Below are 15,784 nucleotides of genomic sequence, written 5' to 3' on the forward strand. Positions count from 1 at the left end.
TATATGGCTGGCCAGGATGCGTATATTGGGCAGCTATGATGGATATATGGGGGGGCAGGATGCATATACATGGGGGGCCAGTATGGATTTATGGGAGGCAGGACAAGGGACCAAGATGAAATATATGTGGCAGCTATTATGGATATATTGGGGGGGGCAGGATGAATATATGGGGGTAGGGTGGATATATGGAGGGAGGGCAGGATGGATATATATGAGAGGGCCAGAATGCTTATATGAGGGGGCCAGGATGGATATATGGGGGAGGTTTAGAACAAGGTACCAGAATAGATATGAGGAGCCAGGATGCATATATATGGTACAGCCAGGATGCATATACTGTATATATGGGTGGCCACGATGGATTTATGGGGGAGGGGGGCAGGACAGGGGGCCAGGTTGCATATATATGGGGAGCAGGATGGATATATGGGGAGGGGCTAGGGTGGATATATATAGGGGGTAAGTTGCATATATGTGGAGCCAGGATGGCTATATGGGGGGGCAGGACAAGGTACCAGGAAGGATATATGGGGGTCTAGGAGAGATATATGGTGACGCATCAAGATCTCGGGAGATGAGATTTCAGACAGATCAAACTCTCCAATTAATGTCTCCGGGTTGGTAAGAAAAACTCAGACAGCACTTGTATGCCTGCCGTCTGAGTGCATCCCAGTACTGTCAGATTGTAACATCTGCTTAATAAAAGGAGTTTGAAAAAGCTTCTTGGGTGCAAAAATGAAAACTTATGAAGGTGATATGGTAAAAACTGACTCATTGGCCAAACACTCTTGAAAATTTCATCCAAAACTCTGATGAAAATCAGACTGCATCTTGTGTACAAAAAATGCAAACTAACCTCTGAGTAAGCCCTTGCTGAAGCAAAACTGCTAAGACATGTACTGTCACCTGAAACCATTCAAGAGGATAAAGCGGACCTGTCACTTAGTCAGAAGTGGCCAGTTCTTGTTCACATTTCATTTCCGCTGCTCCTCTGAGTATTCAGTTTTGTTTTTTTCCCCCATATTTTAAATCCTCCATATAGTTCCAGATATATGGGCCTTTCTGATTAGAGCTCATTTCTACAGTCTATGAGGGCGGTGCTCTCGGGGTATAAATGCAAAGCAGCTTAAGACCCGCCCACTAGGGTCCTGTGAGCCACACCTTGTTGGTAAAGACATTGAAAGATGAAAGTTAGCACTAAATAAAAAGGCCCTTATCTCTGGACAGTATGGTGGATTTTAAGAAAGAAAAAAATTTAATACTCAGGGAATTAACGGGAATAAAAAAAAGAGCAAAAACGGTCCAGTGTTGCCTTTGTGACAAAAGTGTTGTATGCAAAGATCTGTGCCAACTATCAACTCTGCCTGTTCCTTCCCAACTTCTTCCGTAAAGAAAAAAAAGTAAAAAGACAAAAAACTGTACGTCTTCTGTTCCTCTGAAAGTAAATGCCCACTTAGAATAAAGTCTGTGGAACCTGCTAACAATCTAATGTATAGGACCCTCCCCCTACACAAATCCGGATGTTGGAAATTCTAGTATATGCTTGGGGGGCACCATGTCGGAGGCTATAGGGGGCGCACCGTGCCGGAGGCTATAGAGGGCGCACCATGTCGGAGGCTATATGGGGTGCACCGTGCCGGAGGCTATAGAGGGCGCACCATGTCGGAGGCTATATGGGGCGCACCATGTCGGAGGCTATATGGGGTGCACCGTGCCGGGGGCTATAGGGGGCGCACCGTGTCGGAGGCTATATGGGGTGCACCATGTCGGAGGCTATATGGGGTGCACCATGCCGCGGGCTATAGGGGGCGCACCGTGTCGGAGGCTATAGAGGGCGCACCGTGTCGGAGGCTATAGGGGGCGCACTGTGCCGGAGGCTATAGAGGGCACACCGTGCCGGGGGCTATAGGGGGCACACCATGTCGGGGGCTATAGAGGACACACCGTGTCAGGGGTTATAGGGGGCGCACCATGCCGGAGGCTATAAGGGGGCGAACCATGCCGGAGGCTATAGGGGGCGCACCGTGTCGGGGTCTAGAGGCCGACACAGATATTCTGCTGTAAGTTCTTCTGTAGTGACAGCTTATACTTCTCCATTGTGCTGAGTAGAGCATAAAACATCAGTCCAGGAGGCAAAAGAAGCAGATTTATCTGATGAGATATACTGTATTACAAAGTTGCTTATTTCCATATGTATTGTTGATTTATGAAATAAAAGTTAATAATTAAATGACTGTTTCTTTTTAATTTTGTAATATTGATGCTGGGGATTCGGAGCTTTGTATCTGAGCAGTGCGGCTCTTACTGATATGTAGTTATTACATTCAGTACCGAACATCAAACCTGAAAATCACATTTGATATTGTCTTTAGGTTAGTCACTTGTGATGAGCAAGCGTGCTGGGATAAGGTGTTATCCATCATGCTCGGGGGGCTAACCGAGTGTCTTCAGCGCACTAGAATAATATGTGCGAGTCCCCGCGGCTGCATGTCTTGCGGCCGTTCAGTAGCCTGTTTGACAGGTGATGTGGTGACTCGAACATATTCGAGCACGCCGAAGACACTCGGTTAGCACCCGAGCATGCTCAGATAACAACTAATCCGAACATGTTTGCTCATGACTATTAGTTATGGGACTTCTGAGAGCCGTGTACCCACCAAATCTGAATAGCCACCACTGAGCCTATACTGGCCTGAGTATGGCCACTAATGTTATTACTGTTAGGGCATTTATTAATGGTCAAAAAAAGAAAAGAGAAGCCAGCGTTGCCAAGGTCTGAACGCATAACATAAAGTGCATTTGCACATAACATCTAACTGTATTCAAAATGAGATATTTAGCAAAAAAATTGATCAATTCAATTGAGCCACCCCGCCGCGCCAAGGCAATCTCATGTGGGGGGTCCTACTCTACGTTTTTAATAAACACTGTGCCATTACGGCCTCCTAGATACATTAAAAGCAAGACCACTTTAAATGCAATCCGTACCTGAGCATTTCTGGATCGCTCCCATGATGCCAGAAAAGGCAAGTGCGGATGAAGGCCAACCAGGTCTGAATACAGACGTGTCAGGTTTAGCCTCCACACACTGCCTGACCAGCAAGCATAGATGAAGGGCAATGCAGGTTCAGATACAGGTGCACAATTAAATAAAGCTTGGGGCAGGGTGGGGCTGCTGTGTATGTGTGCACAGCAGCCTAGATCCATCACAGTGAACACAGAAAAAATGGCGAACACAACCCAGCGCGCACGGCAACAGTGGTGGTCAGCCACATACCAATGTACAAAAAAAGAAAAGAGAAGCCAGCGTTGCCAAGGTCAGAACGCATAACATAAAGTGCATTTGCACATAACATCTAACTGTATTCAAAATGAGATATTTAGCAAAAAAATTGATCAATTCAATTGAGCCACCCCGCCGCGCCAAGGCAATCTCATGTGGGGGGTCCTACTCTACGTTTTTAATAAACACTGTGCCAGCCTCCGTTTATGCAAATAAAATGAAAAAAAAACACAATGTGATTTTCTGGATTTTTTTTTTCTCAGTTCGTCTCCCATAGTTGAGGTCTACCTATGATGTAAATTACAGACGCCTCTCATCTTTTTAAGTGGTGGAACTTGCACTATTGCTGACTGACTAAATACTTTTTTGCCCCACTGTATTTATACTGTGATAATTTTTATAATATCATATTAACGTGGCAGGAAAAACAATGCCATTATTACCTATTGCATTATTTCTACCCATTTTTAATACTCGTGTATAAGCCGCGATTTTCAGCACATTTTTTTGTCCTGAAAACACCCCCCTTGGTTATACATGAGTCTTACATCAATACTCACCCTCCGTCGCTGGATCTCCATCCCTGCATATCCGTTGTCAGGCGCCGGCAGCTTCTTCCTGTGCAGAGCGGTCACGTGGTACTGCTCATTAAGGTAATGAATATGCACATGGCTCCACTCCCATAGGCATGGAGCACATATTCATTACCTTAATGAGTGGTACCACGTGACCGCTCTGCACAGGAAGAAGCTGCCGGCGCCTGACAACGGAGATGCAGGGAGGACGTGCAGCGACCACGCCGGGAGAAGGCGAGTATGACGGGGGAGCCAAGCCATGCATACAAGGGGGAGGACGGGGGAGCCAAGCCATGCATACAAGGGGGAGGACGGGGGAGCCATGCATACCAAGACAGGGATGAGGGGGCAATACATACCCGGCTTAGTCAATAAGGTTACCCAGTTTTCCATGGCAAAATTAGGTGCCCCGGCTTATACTCGGGTTGGCTTATACTCGAGTATATACGGTAATAATTATTGTAATAATGTATAAATGTACCAAAAGACCAGGTCCAGACCTAAGGACACCAGCCTGGGGAAGCTTTTAATGTGATTTGCAGCTGCATGTATACCAACTTTAAGCTCAATTTGTGTTTTTTCTTTGTATTTTTGCATTCTGTGCAAGTCGGAGTGTGGCCTCACCCTCTTGAGGGGTAAATCACATGCCCTTAGGTTGGGACCTGGTCCTTTTGTCTGCCCTTATTCACACACTGAGGTCAACTTTGACGCATGGTAAGGTTTTAATATTAGACAGTGTAGGACCGTCCCGGTCAGGGTCACCTTGGCGATGGTGAGTCGGCTTTCATGCTTTTTTTTTTTTTTTTAATCAAAAATCGTATTGCTAAGAACTCTGCGTTATTTAAATGCACTTTTGCTGTTTACTTGTTTAGTTATAGCAGGGTTTTTGTTTATTTTGCTTCTTGTAAGTTTTTTTCAATGTTTTATGGCCAAAGTAAACAAGCGTTTATATGCTGCATGAATACCAACTTTAATTAAGCTCAATTTTTGTGTTTTTTTTCAATGTATGTAATAATTGTAGTAATATAAATATTTATAATTAATGTATATACTATATTATGTAATAATGTATATAATGTATTATGTAAATTAATAAATAATAATAATGTATACCATATAATTTCAAGTTCGAATGTGTGTTCTCTGATAGGCTGGCGGCCATAGTTAAAATGACTGCTGGCCTATTAGTAGCCGGTAGCTAACATCAGTGAGCCCGTTGCAATCAGCATATGGCAGTGACAACATACCCTGCCTGCCCCGTGCTCGCTGGTGTCATCTGCCAGCCTCTGATAGGTCGGCGGCCATTTTAATGACCGCACAGGATATGATGCAGCAAGAGGACGCCGAGCAGCCTGGGAGGTACTGTAAGAAGAATATATATATTTTCTCTTGCATTCACTGTGGGCGCAGGATAGTGGACATGGGGGCCCAGGACAGAGTTACATAGGGGCACAGGATGGGAGAACATAGGACCAGGACAGAGAAATATAGGGGCCCAGGATGGGGAAACATAGAGGCCCAGGATGATGAACATAGGTGCCCAGGATGGAGGAACATAGGTGCCCAGGACCGAGGAACATATGGTCCCAGGACAGAGAAATATAGGGGCCCGGGATGAAGGAACATACTGTCCCAGGACAGAGAAATATAGGGGCCCAGGATGAAGGAACATACTGTCCCAGGACAGAGAAATATAGGCCAAGGATGGGAGAACATAGGGGCCCAGGATGGAGGAACATATGGTCCCAGGACAGAGAAATATAGGGGCCCAGGATGGAGGAACATAGGTGCTCAGGATGGAGGAACATAGGGGCCAGGACAGAGAAATATAGGGGCCCAGGATGGAGGAACATATGGTCCCAGGACAGTCAAATATAGGGGCCCAGGATGGGGGAACATAGAGGCCCAGGACGAGGAACATAGGTGCCCAGGATGGAGGAACATATGTCCCCAGGATAGAGAAATATAGGGGCACAGAATGGGAGAACATAGAGGCCCATGACGATGAACATAGGTGCCCAGGATGGAGGAACATATGGTCCCAGGATAGAGAAATATAGGGACCCAGAATGGGAGAGCATAGAGGCCCAGGACAAAAAATAAATGATTTCACCAGGCTACACCAGAAATGTACGATAAGATTTTTTTTAATTTTAAACATAAATTGAATATTATATGACAGGCTTTAAAAATACTCAATATTTCACAAACCATTAAATAAAAAAATACAAATTAAATATTATAAAAGTGAAAGGGGTGTGGAAACACTAAAATCAAAGTCACGATGTGCTGCTGGAAAGTGCCAGTTAGTGGAATATTCTTCAGGCTTGGGGGCCCATTACTCTGACTTGTCTGTCGGGGGGATGGCGGAGCTATTCTTGCAGACTTCAGGGTGCTGGGACACCTTACATGCTGCAAGCAGCTTCCCTACAGTGCCCCCTGCTTCCTGGGATGGGGATAATTTAGTCTGGTGTCTTGCCCTTCGGTTTTGAAACCAGACCTGTAAAAAAATATATATATTAATAAAAGTCTTTTTTCTTCAGAGATTTGCAGAATTAGTTAAATTAACATGGACGAAAAGTTCTTCGGCTTTCAAAGACTTCAGTGAATATAATTGTATGCAGACTAAACAATGGTCCATGAGATCAATACCCTCGACCCTCCCAGACTGAAACTTTGGAGCAAACTACTAGAGACAGCTATGCAGCGCTTGTTTAGGCGAGATGTAATTATATCCACTGCTCAAATGAGACCAGGACTAATTGTATTCAGGTACACAGCATCTGAGTGTATTAATTCACTTGACAGTAAGCCGAGATCTTAAAAATATCAAACAATGTAAACATAAAGAATCCAAGAAAATTGTGGAACCTTTTAAACTTTTTCTTTAACTTAAATGGAAATCCCTTTAAGCACGGTATTGCCGTATTATAAGAGAAGGCTGTAATACCTGACATGGACTATGCCCGAGTGGCACTAGTTATGGAGAAAAAGGTCCAAAAGTTGTGTCTATAGCATTTCAACTCCTTCAGAGTGTATGGTACTGACCTGCAATACCAGACATAGCGCCATACCAGTCCACAGGTTATCTATAGAAAGAGGCAATTAAAAGTAATTTGGGGATATAATTACCTGAATCCTGGGCTCGGGGATTCCGGTGACCTGGGCAAAGCAGCATCTGCTCACGTAATCGGGGTATGGATTGAAATCGAACTGCTTCTGTAGGAAGATGGTTTGCTGCTTGGTGTAAAGAGTCCTTTTCCTACACTTCTGACCCGATGTTGAGGGGGTTTGATCTTCTTTCAGTTCTTTTGATCGCTTCAACATTTCCATTTCATCTTCGGGCAATGTTCCTGAAAAAGAGAACGAGTAGAAGACGTTAATGAAGGGCAAGGAACGTAATGACCGGGCAGAAGTCCCAACTTATTGGAGAAGACAATTGTGGTCAGAATTACAAGTAAAGCTGACTATTTTGGCAGTGGACCACTCTTGGTGTGGAAGGTTTGTCAAGGCACAAGATCAATGAAGACAATCACAGAAATAATAAAAAACGTTATTAAGAAGCCTGATGACCTCAACTAAAGCCAGGGCATTTGGGGGAACACTGGTTGTGTGGTTTCTTCGAAAACCAAACTAATTTGACAGCACTTATGAAACCCATACACATTAGAGCAAAATCATCTGAAGTAAAAAAAAAAGTTGGCAAGACCAACCAACGCTTGAGAAAAGAAGGTTAGGTGTGTTGAATTTCAACATGCCCAAGTCTTCTGTTCTCAGAAGAGATAAGTTGCCTAAAAAACTGCATAGAACATAGAATCATAGAATCGTAGAGTTGGAAGGGACCTCCTGGGCCATCTGGTCCAACCCCCTGCTCAAAGCAGGATTCGCTAAATCATCCCAGTTAGATGTCTGTCCAGCCTCTGTTTGAAGACTTCCATTGAAGGAGAACTCACCACTTCTCGTGGCAGCCTGTTCCACTCATTGATCACTCTAACTGTCAAAAAGTTTTTTCTAATATCTAATCTGTGTCTCCTCCCATTCAGCTTCATCCCATTGCTTCTAGTCTTTCCTTGTGCAAATGAGAATAAAGTTGATCCTTCTACAATGTGACAGCCCTTTAGATATTTGTAGACAGCTATTAAGTCTCCTCTCAGTCTTCTCTTTTGCAAACTAAACATTCCCAAATCCTGCAACCTTTCCTCATAAGACAGGGTTTGCAGACCGGTCACCATTCTGGTCGCTCTTTTCTGAACTTGCTCCAGTTTGTTGATGTCTTTTTTCAAATGTGGTGCCCAAAATTGGACACAATATTCCAGATGAGGTCTGACCAAAGAGGAGTAGAGGGAAATAATTACTTCACGTGATCTAGACTGTATGCTTCTGTTAATACATCCTAGAATTGCATTTGCCTTTTTTGCTGCTGCATCACACTGTTGACTCATATTCAGTCTGTGATCTATTAGTATACCCAAGTCTTTTTCACATGTGCTGTCACTTAGCCCTATTCCTCCCATTCTATATATGCTTTTTTCATTTTTATTGCCCAGATGTAGTACTTTGCATTTCTCCCTGTTAAAAACCATTCTGTTAGTTGCTGCCCACTTCTCCAGTTTATTTAAATCTTTTTGAATCCTCTCTCTCTCTTCTCTAGTATTAGCTATCCCTCCTAGCTTTGTGTCATCAGCAAATTTAATCAGTTTACCCTCAATTCCTTCATCTAAATCGTTGATAAAGATGTTGAACAATACAGGGCCCAGGACAGAGCCCTGTGGTACCCCACTTGAGACATTCTTCCAACTGGATGTGCAGCCATTTACGACCACTCTTTGGGTCCGATCACTAAGCCAGTTATGAATCCACCTAACAGTTGCCTTGTCCATTCCATACTTAGTCATTTTTTCAATAAGGATTGTATGAGAGACTTTGTCAAATGCTTTGCTGAAGTCAAGATATACTATATCTACAGCATTTCCTTGATCCACCCAATCAGTAATACCATCATAGAAGGAAATTAAATTAGTCTGACATGACTTATTAGTTACAAACCCATGCTGACTCTGTTTAATCACTTCATTCTTATCCAGGTATTGACATACATGTTGTTTAATAATTTGTTCAAAGATCTTTCCTGGTATAGAAGTCAGACTCACCGGCCTATAGTTGCCTGGGTCCACCTTCACCGACGTGAATGTCTATAGATGGCCGGGAGGAATAGTTGTCAGAAAAGAGTTTGGTTGATATTTTTTAAAAGTGTGGGCACATTCAATCTTAACCACTATCTTGATATATATGATGAACATGCTACAACTACCAGAACTTCTAGCCAATGTTGGTGACAATTATATATATGAGACACGAAAAAAGCTGAAATGGTAAAAAATACACTTACTTTTAAATCCATTTGTTGGTTGCTTGGTCGGCTGCTCATCCTGACAAGTGGTGGATGATGTAGACTGGTCTTTCCTGAGGTTGAAACGGTTGGTTATTGGAGGTTCATGTGGAATCCCGAGGATGGAATAAAGCTCAACCAGGGTGTCCTTAAGTTGTCTTGAACTGTTAAGAGGCTTCTGGACTTCCATGTTTAAAGGAATTTGAGGAAGTGTATCCGAGACATTCACGTTCTTGTCATTCAGTGGAAGGTATAGATCTGGGTAGTCTTCCTGTAGAGACAGAGCATTGCTGATGACTTGATCCAGCTCTGAGTCCTCCTCCATGTGTGCTCCTCTGTGGCCTCTCTGATCAGAATTGAGGTTCTCCTGGACTCTCCATTCCTTTTATAATCACATGACATTTGGAGAAGGCAAAAATTTATCTTGCTATACAAAGAAAATAACTTTGATGTGACTTAAAAGAGGTGATAACACCTTAAGGCCTTGATCCTACCTGGACATGTCTACAAGGTTCACACTAGAGTATTTAGTCCAAATGGGCTGTACAATAAATATGAATAAGAAGGTGTTAAAGGAATCACTAAAAATGTACTTCAAATGAAACAAATCATCACTTCAAAGCCACCTCAAAGAAAACAAATTAATTAATATGCTAAAATGTCACTTTGATACTTACCTTATCTTTAAACTGGAAGTTTCAGTGAAAAAAAGTTATACCATATAAAAATAAGTTAAAATAAAGATAAAATGAAAAAAGGAAAATTCAAAAATCTGAATATAACAAAATAAAAGAAAATTGTAAAGAACCAAAAACTTACAAAATGAAAGTGTAAAAAATATAAAATAAGAAATAACAATGTTAAAAAAGTACAATTAAAAGAAATAAAATAAAAGGAGAATTAAAAAATCTAAATAAAGCAAAGCAAAAATAAAATTAAAATAACCAAAAGAATAACAAAATGAAAATTTATAAATCTTAAAAAATTAATAAAAAGGGGAAAAAGTAAAATAAAAATTCAAAAACCTAAATATAACAAAACAAAAGATTAAAAAAATAAGCAACAAGAAAAAAATGTGAAAATAGAAATAAAAGGTAAAGAAAATAACAAAATGACCAGGTAAATTCAAAAATGTAAATCTAACAAAAAAAGTAAAAAAACAACCAAAATGATATCAAAATGTAAATGTAAAAAATCTTAAATAAAATAACAAAATAAGAACATACAAATAAAAAGTAATAAGAAAAAGTAAAATAAAAATTCAAAAATCTAAATATAACCAAGCAAAAATCAAAACAATCAAAAATGCTAAATAAAAAATAGAATAAAAAGTAATTAAAATAACACAATGACCCAGATAACTAAAAAATCTAAATATAACAAAATAAAAACAACCAAAAGAATATCAAAATGAAAATATAAAAATCTTCAGTAAAAAAAATAAAATAAAAACAAAGTAATAAAAAAATGTAAAAGGAAAATTCAAGAATCTAAATATAACAAAAGTAAAAATAAATAAAAACAACCGAAATTTTACAAAAGAAAAAAAATGCCAAAATCTGAAATAGAAGAATAACAATATACTAATTAAAAATGTAGAAAAAGCAAAAAATGTAAAAATAAGAAAAATCAGAAAAAGTTAGTTAAATATAAAACTCTTCTTTTGTTTCGTTTTCTACTAAGCCTGAAAGAGAGAACATCACTTTGTGTGGGTTAACCCCTTAATGTCCAATGACAGACACAGTCCGTCATCAGACATTTCCCCTGCTCATCGCCCATATGTAGCAGAGCCGATCGGGTTGCGCAAGCTTCTAGCCTCCTATGGAGGCTATTGAAGCATGCCAAAAGTAAAAAAAAAAAAAAATTAAAAAAACCTAAAAGTTCAAATCACCCCCCTTTCGCCCCAATCAAAATAAAACAGTAAAAAAAAATCCCACATACACATATTAGGTATCGCCGTGTTCAGAATCGCCCGATCTATCAATAAAAAAAAGCATTAACCCGATCGCTAAACGGCATAGCGAGAAAAAAATTAAAAACGCCAGAATTACGTTTTTTTGGTCACCAAGACATTGCATTAAAATGCAATAACGGGCGATCAAAAGAACGTATCTGCATAAAAGTGGTATCATTAAAAACGTCAGTCCGGCACAGAAAAAATAAGCCCTCACCTGACCCCAGATCATGAAAAATGGAGATGCTACAGGTCTCGGAAAATTGCGCTAATTTTTTTTTTTTTTTTTTAGCAAACTTTGGAATTTTTTTTCACCACTTAGATAAAAGAGGACATAGACATGTTTGGTGTCTATGAACTCGTAATGACCTGGAGAATCATAATGGCAGGTCAGATTTAGCATCTAGTGAACCTAACAAAAAAGCCAAGCAAAAAACAAGTGGGATTGCACTTTTTTTGCAATTTCACCGCACTTGGAATTTTTTTCCCATTTTCGAGTACATGATATGGAAAACCAATGATGTCATTTAAAAGTACAACTCGTTCCACAAAAAATAAGCCCTCACATGGCCATATAAATGGAAAAATAAAAAAGTTATGGCTCTGGAAAGAAGGGGAGGGAAAAATGAAAATGTAAAACCAAAAATACCCCTGGTCATTAAGGGGTTAATCACAATTTGTTATATATAATAACTTATAAAACAAGTAAAAATTCTGAAATGCTATTATAATTTTGTCTTTTAATATGTTATTTTTTTACACTTTTATTCTATGTAGCTTTTGCATGATTTTCTCTATTTCAACTTTATGATGCTCAGTTATTACCTTGGGGTAATGGCTCGGGAAATACCAGAGGCCGCAATGGGCCGAGTGATCCACTCTGGCGGTCATCACAGCCCAATTGTGAGGTGCCAATGGGCTGCTAACGCAGCTGGGGGGTCTCTGTATGGCAGACTTTATGGGAAACCATTATTTTGTCTATATAGGGCAATATACAAGTCAAAAGGTCAAATTCTCAAGGGAGCAAATAAAGTGCAAACTACAAAGTAAAGTTTTGAAAAATAAACTTAAAAGTAGTATTGGGCAGGATATTGCTGCATGTGTATCCTGTGATGTCACATTCTCCTGTATGTGAGCAGTATTAGGTGTGATGCTTTCATGGCTTCATTATTGATGTGCACCATTAATGAATGGCCTTGGATTAGTGTAGAAAGCCTGGCAATGCCACCTGCAGATATCTCCGCTCCTCGCCAGCTGCCCAAACTCCCTCCAGTCTATAGAATACTAATGGTCATTACAGTACATTGAAAGACCACCTAATGAATAATGACTCCCCCAGAAACACAAGTGTGTGACATCAGAGAGAGAGGAGGCCAGGGCAGACACATTATCAGCAGGTGGGACTTTAATAAGCTGACAGAACTTTGTGCTGTCAGAGACATCAAAGCAGGGAGCCCACAGATTAGTCGAATTAGCATACCTCCTATCCACAACCAAAATGTCTGCAGTCACAAAGTAATGGAATATATCTGCTGTCTGTGTAATGTACAATATCTAGCTATCTAGAAAAAATCAAGGCAACACCAGCAAAAAAGGAGTCAGGGCTGCAGAGCCTCCCAGGCATAAACCAATCCTTCAATATTCAGACAAAAAATGAAGGCAGCTCCTAAAATGGAACATTAGAAAAATGTAATAGCTGACCCTTTTGGTCCAATTGGAAAAAGGTCTGGCTTGAGAGGTCCCTAACCCCTTTTACCCCTGAGGGTGATTTGCATGTTAATGGCCAGGCCAATTTTTACAATTCTGACCACTGTTATTTTATGTGCTAATAACGCTGGAACGCTTCCATGGATCCCAGTAATTCTGAGATTGTTTTTTAGTGACATATTGTACTTCATGATAGTGGTAAAATTTATTTGGTATGACTTGCGTTTATTTGTAAAAAAAAAAACAAACGGAAATTTGGCAAAAATGTGGACAATTTTGCAATTTTTAAACTTTGAATTTTCATGCCCTTAAATCACAGAGATCATACAAAATAGTTAATAAATAACATTTCCCACATGTCTACTTTACATTGGCAAATTTTGGAACCAAATTATTTTTTAAGAAGTTATAAGGGTTAAAATTTGACCAGCGGTTTCTCATTTTTCCAACAAAATCTTTTTTTAGGGACCTCATCACATTTGAAGTCATTTTGAGGGGCCTATATGAAAGAAGATACCCAAAAGTGACACCATTCTTAAAAACTGCACCCCTCAAGGTGTGCAAAACCACATTCAAGAAGTTTATTAACCCTTCAGGTGCTTCACAGGAATTTTTTGAAAAAAATTAACATTTAACTTTTCACAAATTGACTTCAGATACAATTTTTTTTATTTTTACAAGGGTAACAGGAAAAAATGGACCCCAAAATTTGTTGTCTAATTTCTCCTGAGCATACCGATGCCCCATATGAGGGAGAAAACCACTGTTGGGAGCACAGCAGAGCTCGGATAGGGAAGGAGCACAATTTGACTTTTTGAATGCAAAATTAGCTGGAACAATTGGCGGATGTTATGTCACATTTGGAGAGCCCCTGATGTGCACATTGAACCCTCAGGTTCTTCACAGAAGTTTATAACGTTGAGCCGTAAAAAACAAATTTCCCCACAAATGTTTTCAGCACAAAACATTGCTTTTCATAAGGAAAAATTTCACCAATTTGTTGTGCAACTTCTCCTGAGTGCTCAGATATCCCATATGTGGGGGAATACTACTTTTGAGGCACATTGCAAAGCTCGGAAGGCAAGGAGCGCCAGATTTTACTGTTATGGTCTCCACTGGGAGGACCCATGAGGTGGCAAAATAGCAGGACTACCCATAAGTGACCCCATTTTACAAACTACACCTCAATGAAGTCATCTAGGGGTGCAGTCATCATATTGACACCACGGGTGTGTCACAGAATTATATCATTTCATACCATCAAATCATACCATTGGGCAGTGAAGAAAAAATAACTGCATTTTTACCACCAAAGTTTAGTTTTAGCCCCAGATTTTACATTTTCACACAAGAAGTACTGTAGGTAAAAAATGGCACCAAAATTTGTCCTACAATTTCTACTGAACGTGGCAATACCCCATATATGGCTGTACAGTTCTAAGCCATACGGAGAGACTCGGGAGGAGCGGAGCGCTATTTACCTTCAGGAGCGCAGATTTTCCTAGAACAGTTTGCACACTCCATATACAGAGCCCTTAATTGCTAGAAGAACAGAATCCCCACTCAAGTGACCCCATTTTGGAAACTATACCCCTTAGAGAATTTATCTACAGGTGTAGTACTGATTTTGACTCCATGGGTATTTTCTAGATTCAAGCAGCAATGAATGTTGCTGAGTGAAAATTGCAAACTGGTATTGTACGTTATACCCAGCCCATGCTTCTGGAAGCATGCACGCGTAAGTTAGGCAGGCTCTCGTTGCTTTAGAAATGCCAAACATGGACGCAATATGTGGTTTAGGTACACTGTGGCACTCAGAAGAAAGGGAGGGGGGCATTTGAATTTAGGAGCGGAGAATTTCCTGATTTTCTTTTGGTGGGTGAGGAGCCATTTAGCTTTTCCAGAGCGTTTGTGCTGCCAGCAGCATAGATGCCTCCTATATTTCCGTTAACTGATGGCAGTCCTGAGTAGGGACTTGCTTTTTTTGTGAATTGAGTTGAAGCTTTTATTGGGAACATTTGACATAGTTTTTGGTCTCCAATCCAAAGGCAGAGGGGCTGTTAGCCTTCTCCCAGAATGCTGCGATCGTGTTCGATTGTCGCATTTCGGGGTTTCAAGTGCCGGGAGCGGTGTGTGTCCACTCCTGGCACTTAATGCTGGGTGTCGGCTGTCAGAATCAGCTGATATCCGGCGGCGATCTCCCACACACCGACGTGTGCGCGGTTGATCACGATGACGTAATGATCTGTTCCTGCTCAAATAGGCCCAGAGCACAGGGAAGATCATTACGTCCGATGTCAGAAGGGTGTTACGTGTATTGAAACGTCACATTTTCTATTTTGGGAGTTGCCTTCATTTTTTATCTATCCATCTGTTATCTGTCCATCTATTATCTATCTATCTATTATCGATCATGTATCTTATCTATCTATCTATATATTATCTATTATCACACATCTTATTATCACACATCTGTTTTTCTATTAATATATTATAAAATATTTTTATATAAGAATGATATATCAGTATAATTCTTTTACAAGTAAGTTAGTCTGATATCCAGTTTAGGCTCTAGAACATTCTGTGATGTGCAGAATACAGAAACTGTGTCAACAGAAATTCCATCATCAAAGGTTTTGCTGAAGCCCCTCATTTACATGATAATTCTACAATCAACATTTGTGTATTGTTGTACACTTTGAGGAGTTTATTTGGGAAGTGTGTAGCAAAGGTCAAGAGAAGCGACAACAAAAGAAGGTCCACTGTGTTCTCCAGCACAATCATCTGTTTATTATTGAAGTCCAACTTCAACTCAACCAATACCATCCAAGTATTTCCTGATCTCTTGTCTTTCTTACAAACCCAACAAGATA

At 40.4% G+C, this 15,784-nt stretch overlaps 1 protein-coding gene across 1 annotated transcript; it reads right to left on the minus strand.

Moving 5' to 3' along the window:
- Window positions 1-6,159: 6,159 nt before the first annotated feature.
- Window positions 6,160-9,575, minus strand: LOC141054366 (homeobox protein siamois-like). The gene is made up of 3 exons (XM_073551691.1): window positions 9,251-9,575; window positions 6,994-7,283; window positions 6,160-6,361 (listed from the first exon to the last, which is right to left on the minus strand). The coding sequence occupies exons 1-3, from the start codon at window positions 9,573-9,575 to the stop codon at window positions 6,200-6,202; spliced, it is 777 nt and encodes a 258-aa protein (XP_073407792.1). The 3' UTR covers window positions 6,160-6,199.
- Window positions 9,576-15,784: the final 6,209 nt, after the last annotated feature.

This window comes from Dendrobates tinctorius, unplaced genomic scaffold (genome assembly GCF_039654945.1).
Source record: "Dendrobates tinctorius isolate UK_male_01 unplaced genomic scaffold, ASM3965494v1 ptg000178l, whole genome shotgun sequence".
In the NCBI taxonomy this organism is placed as follows: domain Eukaryota; kingdom Metazoa; phylum Chordata; class Amphibia; order Anura; family Dendrobatidae; genus Dendrobates; species Dendrobates tinctorius.

Bases quoted from the DNA above. Each gene is read 5' to 3' on its own strand.
- LOC141054366 (XM_073551691.1), bottom strand. From the start codon at position 9,575: ATGGAGGAGGACTCAGAGCTGGATCAAGTCATCAGCAATGCTCTGTCT. The intron at 7,284-9,250 runs GTAAGTGTATTT...TTCTCCAATAAG, and splicing joins ACCAACAAATGGATTTAAAA to TTGGGACTTCTGCCCGGTCA. The intron at 6,362-6,993 runs GTAATTATATCC...ATTTTTTTACAG, and splicing joins TCCCCGAGCCCAGGATTCAG to GTCTGGTTTCAAAACCGAAG.